A 13,830-nucleotide genomic window follows, 5' to 3' on the forward strand; every position below is an offset into this window, starting at 1 on the left:
CCCCAATTTCCAGTTCAGTGTAACCCAGCTCAACCAGCTTTCTTTTGTCTCTGCTAATTGGAGAGAGGTGAGCGTATTTTTAGAAGCTGTTAGCAGAGCCTTCCCGTCTCTAATTGCAATCTGGTGGTTCTGGTCCCGGCAGGAAGGCAGGCGACATGGGAGGCACGGATACTAAAAGACGACGTGGGGGGGACAGCAGCTTGGAAAATGTTCCGAGGTAAAACACAGGATAGAGCCCGAGTGGGGTTGCGCTGGTGGGGCAGGTGTGGGACACGTCCTGGCGGAAGGGCTGCCAGGAACGTGTTTGTCCCTCCTTCTGTGACGTCCCAAGAATGCCGTGTTGCCGACGCAGCGGGAGGCCTGGGAAGCAGGTCCCTCCTCCGGGTGCCTTCACTCCCATGGGGAATCCTTGGGCCGTTCTCCCTCTCGCTGCTCGTGTGACACATTGTCTGTGGCTCCATCTCCTTCTGAGGATGACGGTGCCGTAGGTGCTCCCCACACACAAGTGCCACTGTTTATAAGAGCTTCCTGCACCTCCCTTCTCTCCCGTTACATGTAGCTGCCTCCCGAAGCCCCTCTCTGCCTTAGTCAGCTCTGCCTGTTCTCCCCAAAGCTGGAATGCTCTGCACTTTATATATCCAGGGTTATCTCAGAGTGACAGGAGACTGTATCGGGAGTGCGAGTCTCCTCTGCAGCAATACGAGGCACCTTCCTGTGACCCGCTTGCCATACAGCGCAGCGGAGCCCTGCTCCGTGCTGGAGCCTGCTCCGTGTTGGAGCCTGCTCCACGTGGCAGAGCCTGCTCCACGCGGCGCCCGCTCCGCGTTGCCGTGCTTGCAAAGCCGGAGACGCGAGCAGGGCTGAGCTGCCTCCGCTCTGATGTCCCCAGAGGACACGGCGGGTCACGGGAGGCACGGGCCGCCTGGATAATCTTTTTGTTAAAACCTCCAAGAAAAGGTTAAAGGTTAAAACCTGCCCAAAAAGACCTTGAGGACCGAGACGTCTTCTCCTGGAGGGGGAATAAACCACAGGATTGGAGGACGTGTTGTAAACTTGAACCTTGCTCATGTCCCACAGTGGCACTGAGTGATTTATTTGCAAAAAGAGGGAGATGAGCAGTACCTTCCCCCGTGCGAGACAGCCCCAGCAGAGCTGCGCTTTGCTGGGCCGGGCAGGTCGGGTGGCTTGAACGGAGCTGCCGGGTGCCGTTCGCACGAGGCCATCGCAATAACTCTGTGTTCGTGTCTCGCGTCCCGCTATGTCCTTCGCTTCCCGCTCTCAAACCATCTCACAGGTTTCCACAGACACTGGTGGTCACATCTGGGCTCTGCTTTTGTCGTCTGCCCACGATTTATTGTTTTTATTTTAAAGTTCTGTGGTCAAGTTGTTTATTTTTGTCTTTGCTGGCCCTTCTGACCCAGAGTTACGAAGAGGGACAGAAGAAAAGCCAAGTTATATCCTTAAACTGGAACAAACCTGGAGGGATGTGGATAGCAAACAGTGTTACAGAAACCCAGCCTTAGTACTTGTCTGTGTCTGTTACAAACGTGGGGTGGAAAAAAACCCAAAACCATCCCGAATTTGGGAGAGAAAAATGTTGGGGTGTTTGGGGGTTTTTGGACTTCATGTGTGCAGGAAGCGGGTTCAGTGTGTTTCATGTTTTAGTAGTTGCAACTAATGTTTATAAAGAGCTTGTTATTTACGTTTAAAGCACTTTAAAAAAAATAAAAGTTGTTCAAGCCGTTCCTAGATACTTCGGATTCACTGACAGGAGCGTCTGTGCTGACGGCGCGTGGACAGCGGGTGACGCTCATCCCTGTGTCTCCTGGAGCAGAATGACGGCGCCCAACGTCCCCGGCAGTTTCTGGGCACAGCGTCAGTGTCACTAATGTCCCCTTCTGCTCCTGGGACCACAGGCTCCACTGTCCCCATCCTAATCCCACCCACCTGCTCTACCCACCCGCTGTTTTCCTTCTCAAGGCTTGATTTTTTCCCCCTCTCAATTCGTGCTTGCTCCTTAAATTAACCCGAAATTAACTCCCCTTAAGCTTTGCTAAATGACTTTGCTGCCCCGGCGGAGGAGCGTTCCGTTGGGGTAATCCCGGTTTGTTTTCCATCTGGCTGGATTGCAGTCGGTTATGGAGCCCGGCACCTGTCCGGGGGGATCATGTTGGTGCCAAGAGCCCCGATGCGCTGCCGAGGAAAAGCTTGGAGCTGCTCCCGGGGTCAGGGCGGCTGAACTGTGACCTCTGGAAGGCTGCGTTAAGTAAAGACAACTTGAAATTATTGGGTTTTTAATGGGATTTTTAGTGTTTTTTTCCCTGGCTGCAGGCACATGGCGCAGGGCAGAGCAGCAGTTAATCGGGAGGCTGCAGACGCGGACTCCTTCGTGTCGGAAAACGGGATCACCCCCAAACGTGGCCCTAAAAAGGGCAAGATTGGCAAAAAAACGATAGCTGGGGGCTCTTCCTTCCTCCGGCCTGGCAAACAGGAAAGAAATGTTGATTTAACAGCGGTGATCTGGGGAAGCAAAGCTCCCCCTTCTTCCCCGCGCCACCAAAATGCGAGTTGTCAGTCTAAATGCACCGCGTGAGATTGATGTGATCCAAAAAGTTGAATTCTTTCTGGTATTCAACCAAAAAAGTGATAGTCTTATGTCACTCCAAATGTGGTTTGGGATAAACAGATTCTCTCCCCTCTGTTGTTATAAAACATTAAGTGTCTCAACATTAGGGATTGTCTCCATTATCTGGCTCTAACTGCACTAGGAGGGAGTGGGATTTCCCTCCTGCATAAACTGAGGGAAGATCCAGGATCAAAGTGGCATAATGATAATTACTGGAGGGTCCTAACGATTTTGCTGTGTTTACTCGGGCGAAGTTTGGGATGAAACCTTTGGGGAAGCGGGAGGAGTTGCCTCCTGAAGTTAGTCCCAGCGACTTTTATGTATTTACTCATTTTTGCGGCAGTCTTAGAGCTTCAAGCAGCGTTAGATCCTGCTTGGGAAAGGCAGATCCTAGATTTCGTGCTGTTCTTCAGGACAAGGGTTAAAACGGCCCAGCAGGAAGAGAGGTAAGGAGTAAGGAAGCAGCAGGGCAAATGGTGCTACCAGCTAACCCGGGATGGGCTGCAGAGGCAGCAGCCGCTTCACCCCCATAGGTAAAACGTGTTGTGGGACCAGATCTGTGTTCATCCTCCCTCCTGGGAAGGTCACGTTGCCACCCGAAATGACACAGCAGGACAGGGATGGACATAGGGCGATGCAAGGCCACAAGGCTGTGTTTGAAACAGACTTGCTGATGGAGCAGATCAGGAGGCACTAACACATATAAATTGGATATATTTATATCCAATAAAATTTATAAATTTTAAATTATTTAATTTTAAAATAATTATTTAATTTATAAATTTATAAATCTGACTTTTTTTTTAATTGAATAGTATTTCTAAAGGAAGATGAACAAGGAGAAAATTCCATTTTTCTGTTCTGGCAGAAGTTCTTTCTGTCCCTCGGGTCTCTGGTCACCCACTGATTTGCAAACACGACGGGAACATGAAACGGTTCACAGTAGCTGATTCCTCAAGTGGGAATCCTGCTCTCCGGTGCTTGTGGAAGGGGCGGATATTCCGCCTTCTTCCCAAATGACAACCTTTAAACTGATGGTGATTTAGAGATCTAAAGGATCGCGGTGTTGCCGCTGATTACTGCTGGGTTTTCAGGATGTAGAAAACCTCTTTGCTGTGTTTTGATGGATCTCAGCAGAAGCAAAACCACACTGTCTCATCACGCTGCTTTTCGAACATTAGTTTGGATTTCCCCCTGTCTCTTCGTCCCTCTTTTCTTCCCTGAACCAAATTCCTGGGGCAGACTAAAGCTCCAGTAAAACACGGTTTAACTTTGCCCTTCTCATATAACAGGAATGAGCTCCCGTCCCCGTCTTCGCCCACTTCTTGGCCCGTTACGACGGGAGACGCGCTCGGGCAGAGACATGAGGTATCGTATTTGCAGCTGAGCCTCTTTTCTGCCCCTTTTCTGCCCGAAACCGCCTGGCAGCTTTGAGCTTCAGCTCAGATCTGCAGGGACTTGGCCTAAAAACGCTTGCGGTGGCTGCACGTGGAGAGGCAGCCCGGAGCGTTCCGGCTCCTGGGAGCACAGCAGCGCTCCCTCAACAAAATCCCCCCGTGTTTATGCTTGTCAAGTGTACAGCAAAAAAGAAAAATAGAGATTTTTGTTTTCTCCGGTACATCGCTTTATTCCAGCCTAGCTGGAAGATCCTTTACAACCTGCTCTCATTTCTATTGCCTTCTGCAGAGCCAAGGCTTCCCCTCGTGCCCCGACTACCTCCCCTACTTCATCTGCATCTCCGCGTTATCCCCGGCTCTTTGCTCTTCCCAGGACGATCGATCCTAATCCTCTGAGCAATTCTGCAGGCATCTGAAGGGCCACACGTTTCTTATTCCACTAATCTAGGGAGCAGAATTCTCCATACGCCTCCCTTTGGCTCTCCACCCCCCTCAAACCTAGGTTTTATCCCTACAAATCCTAATACCGATGAAGCAGATAAATAGACTGCCTCAAAGTAAACTTATTATCCCCGGATTTCCCATTCTTTATGTTTAATCGCATATTTTCAAGGTCAATAGCAATTGTTAGGCTCTTCCTCAAAGAAATGATGAGTCTTTAGTTTATTCAGGACCTCTTGAGCTTTCATCTTCCTGTGCATTATTATTTGCTTGAACAGTTGTCAGGGTTAAAGCCCGTGTCTACCCTCCGTGTCACGCGCATCTTATGTCAGCATGAATATTTTAGCTGCTGTGTCACTGCAAGAAAAAGTGGCACTTGGGCACCAAAAATCAAGCACATTTTGGAATGAGTATTGAGTGAATCGCTCGGAAACATGCAGCGTGAAGTAGGGGGGCTTTCAGGAAGAATATACTCTCATCCAGTGATGGTGTGATGTCTACGGAATTTCTGTCAGAGCCCAAATTCTGCTGTTTTAAGGAAGAAACCGTGTGTAAGGAAAGGGAGCGGCTGCCGTGGGGGAGCCCCAGAGCCCCCAGGTCCTCCTTGGACCTCACGTCCCACAGCCCCGGGACAGGGGGCGCCCCGGGCCCCGCCATGACCCGTCTCTCCCTCGCTCGCCTCAGAGCTTCCCGCCAAACTACAGCTCCCGGCCTGCCCCGCGGCGCCGCTGCCTCTGGACTACAACTCCCGCGCTGCCTCGCGCGCGCGCCCATTGGCCAACTACATGTCCCGGCGTGCCCCGCGGAGGCTGCGGTGGGCCGCGGCCAATGAGCGCGGCGCCGCCGCGAGGGGCGGGCGCGGCGGCGGCGGCGGAGGCCGTTTAAAGTGGCGCTCGCGGCGGGGATGGCGGAGTCTGTTGAGTATCCGCCCTTCCAGCTGGGCAAGCCCCGCTTCGAGCAGGTACGGGGGGCCCTGGGGTGCGCACGGCGGGGCGGGCGCGACGCCGGCGGGAGTGCCCCTTTCCCCCCCCCACCTCGCTGCTGAGGAGACCCCCCCCCCCCCCCCCCCAGAGCAGCGTTATTTTGCCCGCCCTCGCCCAGGGCCGCGCGCTGATTGGCTCGCAGCCGCCCTCCCATTGGGCCGCTGCGCTGCCACTCACACCCTTTCCTTTAGCCACGCCCTCCGCGCCGCGGGGGCTCCCGCGGCGGGCGCTCATTGGCGCTTCCCGCCGTGCCCCCCGGGTGTCGCGCGGGGCGGTGGGTTCGAGCCCCGCTGCCGGCGGGGCCGCATCCGCCCCTGCAGCTGGAGACGCCTCGGGGTGCTTTAGTGTCCCCTGCTCCGCGGGGACACCCGGAGAGCCCCCTCGCTCGGCCTGAACCGCGCTGGTGTGTGGCGCACGTCCCTGCACCTTGCAGGGGGTGATGGGGTGCCCAAGGTTGAATGGAGGTGAGGAGCAGGGACGGTCCCTGGTGGCCCCCGGGCTGCCAGCAGAGCCAGCCCGCTGTGACACTTGCGAGGCAGCGCTGACCTGTCCTCGTGGCTGCTGCCACACGCTGCACCCTGCGGCGCCCTGATCCCAGCATGGGACCCCATTCCCGTGGTCATGGCCCTGTCCTGGTGCGAAGCCAAGGTCCTCCTGGCTCCTCAACAAGGCTGCTCAGTACCAAGGGCCACAGCCCTCTGGAACCCACAGCTGAGGGACTCCCTGCCCGACCCGCTGGGCCCTGAGGAATTTCTCCTCTGCGTGTTTTAACTGGTGGAAGTTTGTTTTGTTTTTAACATCAGGGGGAAAATGGGCTTGTCCTGGTATGCAAAGCCGGGGTTCGTGGCGTGTTGTAAAATGTCTTCTTAATGTGCACAACCTGTGCTGCCGAAAGTCAAGGCTGGGCATCCAGAAGCCTACTTTCACACGGATTTGTCATTAACAAAGAAGCCAGTACATTAAAGCCAAAAAAAATGGGTGAAAGAGGTGTAACTGATGCTGCTTTGTGCTCGAGGGTTTGTTGTTCCTGGATGTGGATCCTGCTTGCTTTAGGTTGAAGTAGCAGAGGAATACAGCGCGTTTTCTTAGGGTGTGCTATGGGAAACCCCAAACTGCACAGCAGCCAGAGCGTTGGTGGGACTTGGCTTTGGTGGGGGGAAATGTGGGGCTGCTTCCTGCACGTTGAGTCCTGCAGGGATTACTGGATTGCGGGATGTGATTCTGGTGGGCAGCAGAGCAGCCTGCCCTCCTCCTGGCTGGCTGTAAGTGCTCTGGAGAAGCACCCTTGCTCTGTTGATTCACATGGCCACTTAGCACTCTAAATACCTCTTTGCACGAGCATAGGCATCACTTGGCAAGCAGAGGCCTGACACGCATGAGACTGCTCCAGATCAACATTGCACCTGCACAGCTGATCTTGCAGAGGAGGAAATAGGATTTTTGGAAGACACTGCAGGTTAGGAAACTGTAGAAATGCAGAGCTACAGACCTGAAACAGTCAGAAATTGGCTTGATAAACATAGAGGTAAGAAAATGCAGTGCAATTCTGGTGTGGTCCTCACGCTACTCCTTCCTTAGGAGATCCCCAAGGAGACTCTTTCTACTCCATGCTTGAAGTCCATGAGAGACAAACTTGACGTCCCAAGCACCAAGGCTGGTGTTTGCCAAGCACCTGAGCTGATGAACACGAGCCTTGGGTTTGCTTGAGGGAAGCCCTCTCTCCCAGGCCCAGTTGCCCGAGCGGTCCCAGCGCTTTCGGAGGCAGGTATGTGAGTCCATGAGCTTCTCTCCAAGGAAAGTGCTTGTCGTAACAAGCCTTCTGCACCAAGGGGCTATTTCCCCATGCCTCTCTGTGTAAACCCAGGGCTGCTTGGGCTGAGGAGACGGAGCTTTTTAATAAGGAGAGGAGGAGGAGGAGACGCTACTCCCTTCTAGACACCACAGATGATTCGAGGCACAGTTGGCAGCGTGTCAGGCCCAGAATCGGTGCATTCTGTTCATTAAGGAGTGACTGTCACTTGTAGCAACATTTAGAAAACGTTTTGAGGGGTAAGGCAGGATGCTAGTGGCTGTGTGCGTAGCTGAACGGAGCTGTCCCCTCTGCCCTGGGGCTCCTGGCTGGAAATCCAGCCGTGTCCCAGCAGATGCTGCTGGAATAAGCGCCCTTGGAAGTGGATGTTTTGGGGGGAGACGACTTGCTGGAACCCAAGCTCTGAGTTCATTTCCCCTCGTATCTCCCATCCTTATGGTCCCTTCCTGCAAATCCTTGTGTTTGTGTCATGAAGCAGCGTGACAGCCCGGCAGCAGGAGCCCCAGCAAGAGCTGGAGTCCTGTGGCCACCGCTCCAAGCCCATCAAGGCAGATGAGAAATGGAGACCAGAGACCCATCCATGCATGAGCTCCTGCTGATGGGAATTGAAAGGGAACGGAAGGCTGGGAAAGAGTTCCCTGCTCCAGGGTTGTTTCCAGCTGCCTGGGGGCCCTTCCTGCAGTGCTGCTCTCAGTGAACTGGATGCTCCCCCATGACGTGACCTGGTGCAAGTTTTAACTTTAACTCAGAGATGAGACCCTTGATCTTTAACCCTGGCACAGGTAGAGGAAACTGGTATTTATCTTCTCACCTTGATCATATCGTTTGTCAGAAAACCGACGTCTCCGGGGCTGCTGACCGGTGCAGAATGCAGCATTAACACATTAGAGTGACACGAGGGAATTGCACCCGAAACAGAGCCATCCTTTTATATTGGCATGCCACGGGTTTCCCCCACGACAGCTCCAAGAGCTTCTTCCAAATCTGTTCGGTGGCCTCCAGCAACGTGACATCAGTTTCAAAGGTCGCAGGTTGAAACAGTCAGTTAACGAGGACATTGGACTTGTTTTGGGAAGCACTCGAGGCTCTTAAGGTAGTTGTTCGGACTGCAGAAATTGTCCTTTATGGTGACATTACCCCCTTTCTGTAGCGGGAGGCCAAGCCGTGGCCCTTTAAGAGGGGACCAGGCTGGATGCAGTGAAGCATCCTTGTGCTCCAGGAGGAAACAAGGAAAGTTGTGTGCGAGCAACAAAAGCCTTGGGAAAACCCGGCTCCCTGGGCATCCACGTCCCAAGAGATGAGGGGCTTTCCTTCTCTCAGTACCCAGAGCCCCAAGGAAGGAAATGGAGAAACCGCAGGACAGCTGATGGAAAGCATCGCTACCCTGCAGAACCACTGGAAGTTATTAAATCCCCCTTCCCCAACCTCTTCCTCTCCAGTTCATTTGTTTTTTCTTGATCTTTGGACAAGCTGCACTGGGTCAAGTCACTTTTTGTGGGTGTTTGCGTGTGAGGTTAAGGCTCATACCTCATGAGGTTCTAGCAGAAATAAATTATTCATTGCTAAAAGGAGAAATAAGGGTGTTAAACTCTCATCACAGCACTTCTCCAGCCTCATTTCCTGGCAGGTAGCTTCAGTCCATTCGGCAAACCCTCTCCTTAGGGGATTTGCCAAGTGCAATCCCTCTCCACGAGTGGAAGCACCGAATGCACCTCCCTAATGCTTCAGGGTCCAGCATTTTGTCAGTGTTCCACAGATTTTGCCATGCAAAGAAAAGGAAAAAGAAATGATGGATCTTGATGCTCCTTTAGGGGAAGCAGAGGGAAATGGAGAGGAATAAACCCAGAGCAGACCCATAACCATCTCTACCCCCTGACAGCCTAGTGTATTCATTGGAAGCTGTGTACGGCCACGTAGTCCCTCATGTGCTTAGGATGTATGGGGTTTTTTGCCTTTTTTTTTTTTTTTTTCCTCCTGTTGGCCAAACATGTCATTTTTTTATGACTGCAATATTAACAGCATAATTAGAGCCACGCTGTTGTCAGAGCTTGACCTTGCAGATATCCCTAGTCTCTGAACCCAACACATGCTAATCTCGTAGACACTTTGCAAGGACACTTAGTGCTAAAAATCATTATTTCCTGCTCTTTGCATAGTTTAATCTGATAGATTTTTAACACACAACAGGGTTTATTACCCATTAACAAACCACATGGCTCCTGTGTCCAGATAACCCTTGCGATAACACGGAGATTAGAAGCTCCCTATCAGATTTGCCTCTCCGAAGCCCGGCGCCTTGTCTCTTGTGTAGCGTGATGGCCAAAATCCTTGGTGTAGGGGCAGCAGGAGGAACGAGAACAACAAAACAAGCAGAGTAAGAATGCTAGATTCTACTCATGCTGCTTTGATGAATGCTATTTTTTTCCCATTTAAGAATGTGAATGAGGCTCCTTTCTCCTAGCGGCTCTGGATGGTCATTGTGGAGAAGGGATTTCCTTCAATCTGGCCTTGAAAGCTTCACACCATGAAGTCTGTCAAGTTCCCAAGGTAGAGGAAGGATGATGGTCCCTTCCAGATCCTGCTGGAGCTGCAGCTGATCCATTCCGTTTTGCTTAGGAAATGGGGAAGGTCCCTGGTGAGGAGCTGGGACCATTTACCATGTGGCTCCAGATCTGCCACCTCCATTTGTCAAGTGATGATGCTCTGAATATTGCAAGGAGAGTTTGCAACTGATTTAACTCTAGGTGCTTGCGATGGGGTTTCTGTGCCCTAACCAGCGTTTCCTGTCTCCAAACGTGCCTTCCTCCATGCAGAAGAGAGCTGCTGACCCTGTTTATCCCATGCAGTCTATCAGACTGCGAACACCTGCTTGAGGATGAGTTGCATAGGAGAAGAGGAAATCCAGACACCTTTGGGTTTGCTGTTTATCTGCTGACTTTGTGTTATCTGCCAAAAAACCCATCCGTTGCCTTTTCTAATGTTTCTATCGGCCAGGATTGGATTTACAAACAATTTCTGTTTAAATCTTGGGCTACCCAGCCTAACCCCCTGCCCAGAGCTGAGGAGCACCCAAATGGAGCCTCCACGCAGATCCCTCGTCTGCAGCTCCCTTGGGAAGTGCCCGTGGATGCTCCCATGTGGGGCTGAGCAGCTTGTGGCACATGAGGAATCTGTTACTTGAGGGTCACCTCCAACATGGGGACCAACTCCAGCGGTCAAGGAATAGACCCACAATCTGCAGCATGGGGGGAAAAGTCAGGGCTCGGGGCCACCATCCTGCTGGAGGTGGAAGATGGAGGCTCCGTATCCTCCCTGTGGCTCCATAGGGGCACTTGGACATCCCACACGGGCAGAAAACCCTGCTGTTGGGTTGCACGGTTTCCACCAACCTGTCCCACGTTGTGGTCGCTCTCGGCCACCGGGGATGCAGGACCTCATCCTGCGGAGACCCCGGCCCTTTCGTACCACAAAGTCAGCTCCTAAACCATCTTCTTCCCTCTTTTACTAGGGCAGACTACAAATGTGCATGCAATTACCACAGCTCTGCTGGCAGGCGGTACCTTGCCAAAGTGCAGTTGCTCAATTGCTTGATTTTTCTTTTTTCTTTTTTTTTCCCTTTTTTTTCTTTCCCAGTTTAGCTTAAGTCTCTTCCTAATTAATTTAAAGCAAGCTGACGTAAGCCTGATTTTTTTGGCTAGAAGAAGCCAGTCGATGTGTCTTTTGCTCTGACTTAATTAAATGCTTTTTAAAGTCGCACTGTAATTAAATGGGTAAAATTCGGCATGTTTCCTGCTATTCCCCTGGGCTGTCCAGTTTCTGAAGCACCTCTTTACCTGCAGATTTGAGGAATGCAGGAAGGAGGGATTTTTTTTTTTTTAAGAAAATGGGTGTTAAGCAAGTGTTTCCGATTGGTCTTGTTACTTCGCTGCCCTTCTCTCCAAGTTTTTTGAGCCTTTAAGGAGCATTTTCAGTCTCGTGCTGCTTCTCTTGGAGTCGTTTGGGTCTCGCCTGGCTTTAATGGAGCGGGAGCTGTAACGTAGCCGCTGCTCTCCCCGAGCCGCTCTGCGGGGAAGGGAATTAATATTCCCAGCCACTTTCCAGAACTTAATCTTGCTTGCAGGCTGGTGAGAGCTGGTACCAAAATAGCCATGATTAATCACAGGAAATTTGTGTTATTCAGTCTTTCTTCCAAATCACCATTTACTGCCGCAGCTGCTGCAGGAATAAAATGGCAAAAAGGAGGGGAAAAAATTAAGGCGCCGCATGGGGATTTGGGAGCCGAAGGTCAGCACTTGGGCCGAGCTGCTCCCTTGCATGGAATATGAGAGCCAGGACCTGGAGCTGCCGGCAGGAATCCCAGTAAGTGCAAATTCAGGAGGAAAATTTGGGATATCTCCCGGTTAAGCCTGTGCTGAGGGTGCTGCTACCTGGTGCTGCACATGATCCTGAATTTGCATCTGAAAGGCACTAAAAATTGCATTTTTTTCCCCCTTCTCGGATTTTGGGATGAAGGAAGGAAAGGCATTCCCAGGATAGCCCTGCACCATGCGGCTTTCAGCACACCTACCTGGTGGATGCAGGAAGCTGCCTGTGTTCCTGCATGAAACAAATTGCCAAAAACTCCTTTTACTGCCTTAAAGAGGATGCTGCCGTGGCCCAGGAAAGCCAGGATTTCTGTTAGAGCTGGTAGAGCTTCAAGCAGGAAGCACAAGAGGAGCCTGAAACCAAGAACCTGCAATTTTGTGCTTTTGGGTGACATTGCTCTCTTGTTATCCCATCGTTTAGACTTCTAGTGAGATGTCTCTTTCCCATAGAAACCCCAGAGTAAAGTGGCACTGTCTGGTCTGATATAGATAACTACAAAACTTTTATTATGTTTTCTTGGTTTTTTTTTTTTTTTTTTTTTTACTTAGCATCACCACAAAATGCTATCTGACATACATTTCTGACTTGATTCCTGCCAACTGTTTTAAATTGGCTGTTTGAGGGGATTTTGGGGGGCTTCTCCGTTCTCCTAACCAGATCCTATAAAAATGAGTCCCAGAAGTCCCCCAAGAAAACAGAAGAGAGCGGGGCCTGGTTGATCAGCTAGTTTTGCTTGGTGCTTTGGGCAGCAGTGCAGCAAACCAGCAACGTGCAGTGCATTTATCTGCCTTTGGAAACAGTGTGGCAGTTGAATGTATTTTAAGCCAAAAGATCTTGTCTTTCTTATTTATGTCATTATTGATGACATTGCACTTGTCTCCAGAGCACGTCCAGCGTTCACTTTCAGGCAGCTCAAGACACCCGAACGCAGGGCTCTTGCAGAGGTTTTGTTTTGGTTCGTGCTATGGGGGAATTTGGTTTAATTCGGAATAAAAGTGATCGTTCGGTGCTTGCACACACGGTGGGGCCTGCCTAGCAGGGCAGTGGTGTGAAATTCAGGACGTAACTGAGAGCAGAGGCTCGGAGGGCTCTGGTTTGACTACGGAAACTGATTTTTTATGTTTCTATTGGAAGCAAATAGGAAGTTCTCGAGTGCTTTTCTCCTTGGCTGCAGTGCTGTCTGCGAAACAGTCTATTACACTGTGGCTATTTGTTCCTTCTGTGTCCTGCAGCCTTTGGGAATTCGCAGGGAAGTGTTCGAGTGGGAATTGGAGAGGGAATTTGTTGTCCTGGCCTGTCTGGTGAGCAGCAGCGCTGCGGCTGTGTCGGTGAGGGCATGGCGGGTGCATTTGGGGGCAACCATAGGCTCTGATGGAATTTGCCCCTACATTGCAGAAAGATTTGATTTTTTTTTTTCCAACTCTTTCACGTTTGTGTTTGCGCAAAAGCAAACACCAGTCATTAATTTAACGCTGTCTAATGGCCTTTTGTCAAGAGACTAGGACCTAAGAAGCAGAAGCTGACCTGAAAGATAGGAAGGCAAGCAGCGAAGTGCTGGAATAAAGTGGCTTTTTGGGATCTCCGGGAGATGGAAAAGGTGGGAAGTCCCCTGGCTGGACAGCAGGTGCATCGACAACCGCAACTCCTTGCCTGGTGGCCGAGGCGAATAGGCTGCTGCTGAGGAGGAATGTGCTGCTTCCCTATCCAGGCCTGGGCTTTATCCCCTTTTATTCTCCGCAGACTGTTCTGGTTGCAAGCGTGAGCCCAGCTTGAGTATTCGTGTGAGGGGGGAGAAGCAGCAGAACAGGCAAATACTCTTGCACCAGTTTTTCTCTTTTTCAGATGCTTGATTAACAAAGCTGCTCTTTAAAATCCAGGCCTGGACGTGGGAGTAAAGGAGGTTTAATGCAGAAGAAGCTTGGATTAGAGACAGCAGAGCGAGAGTTTGCTAATAGCTCGTGTGCCGCCGTAGCGAGGCGGGCAGGCGGGATGTCCCCAAATCCAGCCTGTGCATTGCCAGCCGGGGCAGGGGACGTTAAAGAATTATTCATGGCCTGCAAAAATTACAGCTGATCCTGTTTGTTGGGATCTGGGAAACGGAGCAGGAAGGGTCGGGCTTAGATTGTGGTCTTGGAGATTTCGCTTGTGCTGCTGGGGTTGGGTAGGTGTTTGAGCAGGAATGCAGTCCCGTCCGCTGGAGGTTTGGGG

The 13,830-nt window shown here is 51.5% G+C and overlaps 1 protein-coding gene across 2 annotated transcripts in view; it reads left to right on the forward strand.

Annotated features, from left to right (window-relative positions):
* Nucleotides 1-5,292: 5,292 nt before the first annotated feature.
* SFXN5 (sideroflexin 5) overlaps nt 5,293-13,830 on the forward strand; it is a 92,712-nt gene continuing 84,174 nt past the window's right edge. Inside the window, exon 1 of one of the 2 annotated variants that reach the window (XM_088524987.1) lies at nt 5,293-5,425. In XM_088524987.1, the coding sequence (XP_088381113.1) occupies nt 5,369-5,425 (57 nt within the window). In that variant the 5' untranslated portion in view covers nt 5,293-5,368. Of the gene's footprint in view, nt 5,426-11,523; nt 11,617-13,830 lie in introns of those variants that run through there. The other variant, XM_088524988.1, reaches the window with a different exon arrangement.

This window comes from Tinamus guttatus, unplaced genomic scaffold, assembly GCF_059628265.1.
Source record: "Tinamus guttatus ecotype Peru unplaced genomic scaffold, ASM5962826v1 Tinamus_guttatus_pri_ptg000218l, whole genome shotgun sequence".
Taxonomy (NCBI): domain Eukaryota; kingdom Metazoa; phylum Chordata; class Aves; order Tinamiformes; family Tinamidae; genus Tinamus; species Tinamus guttatus.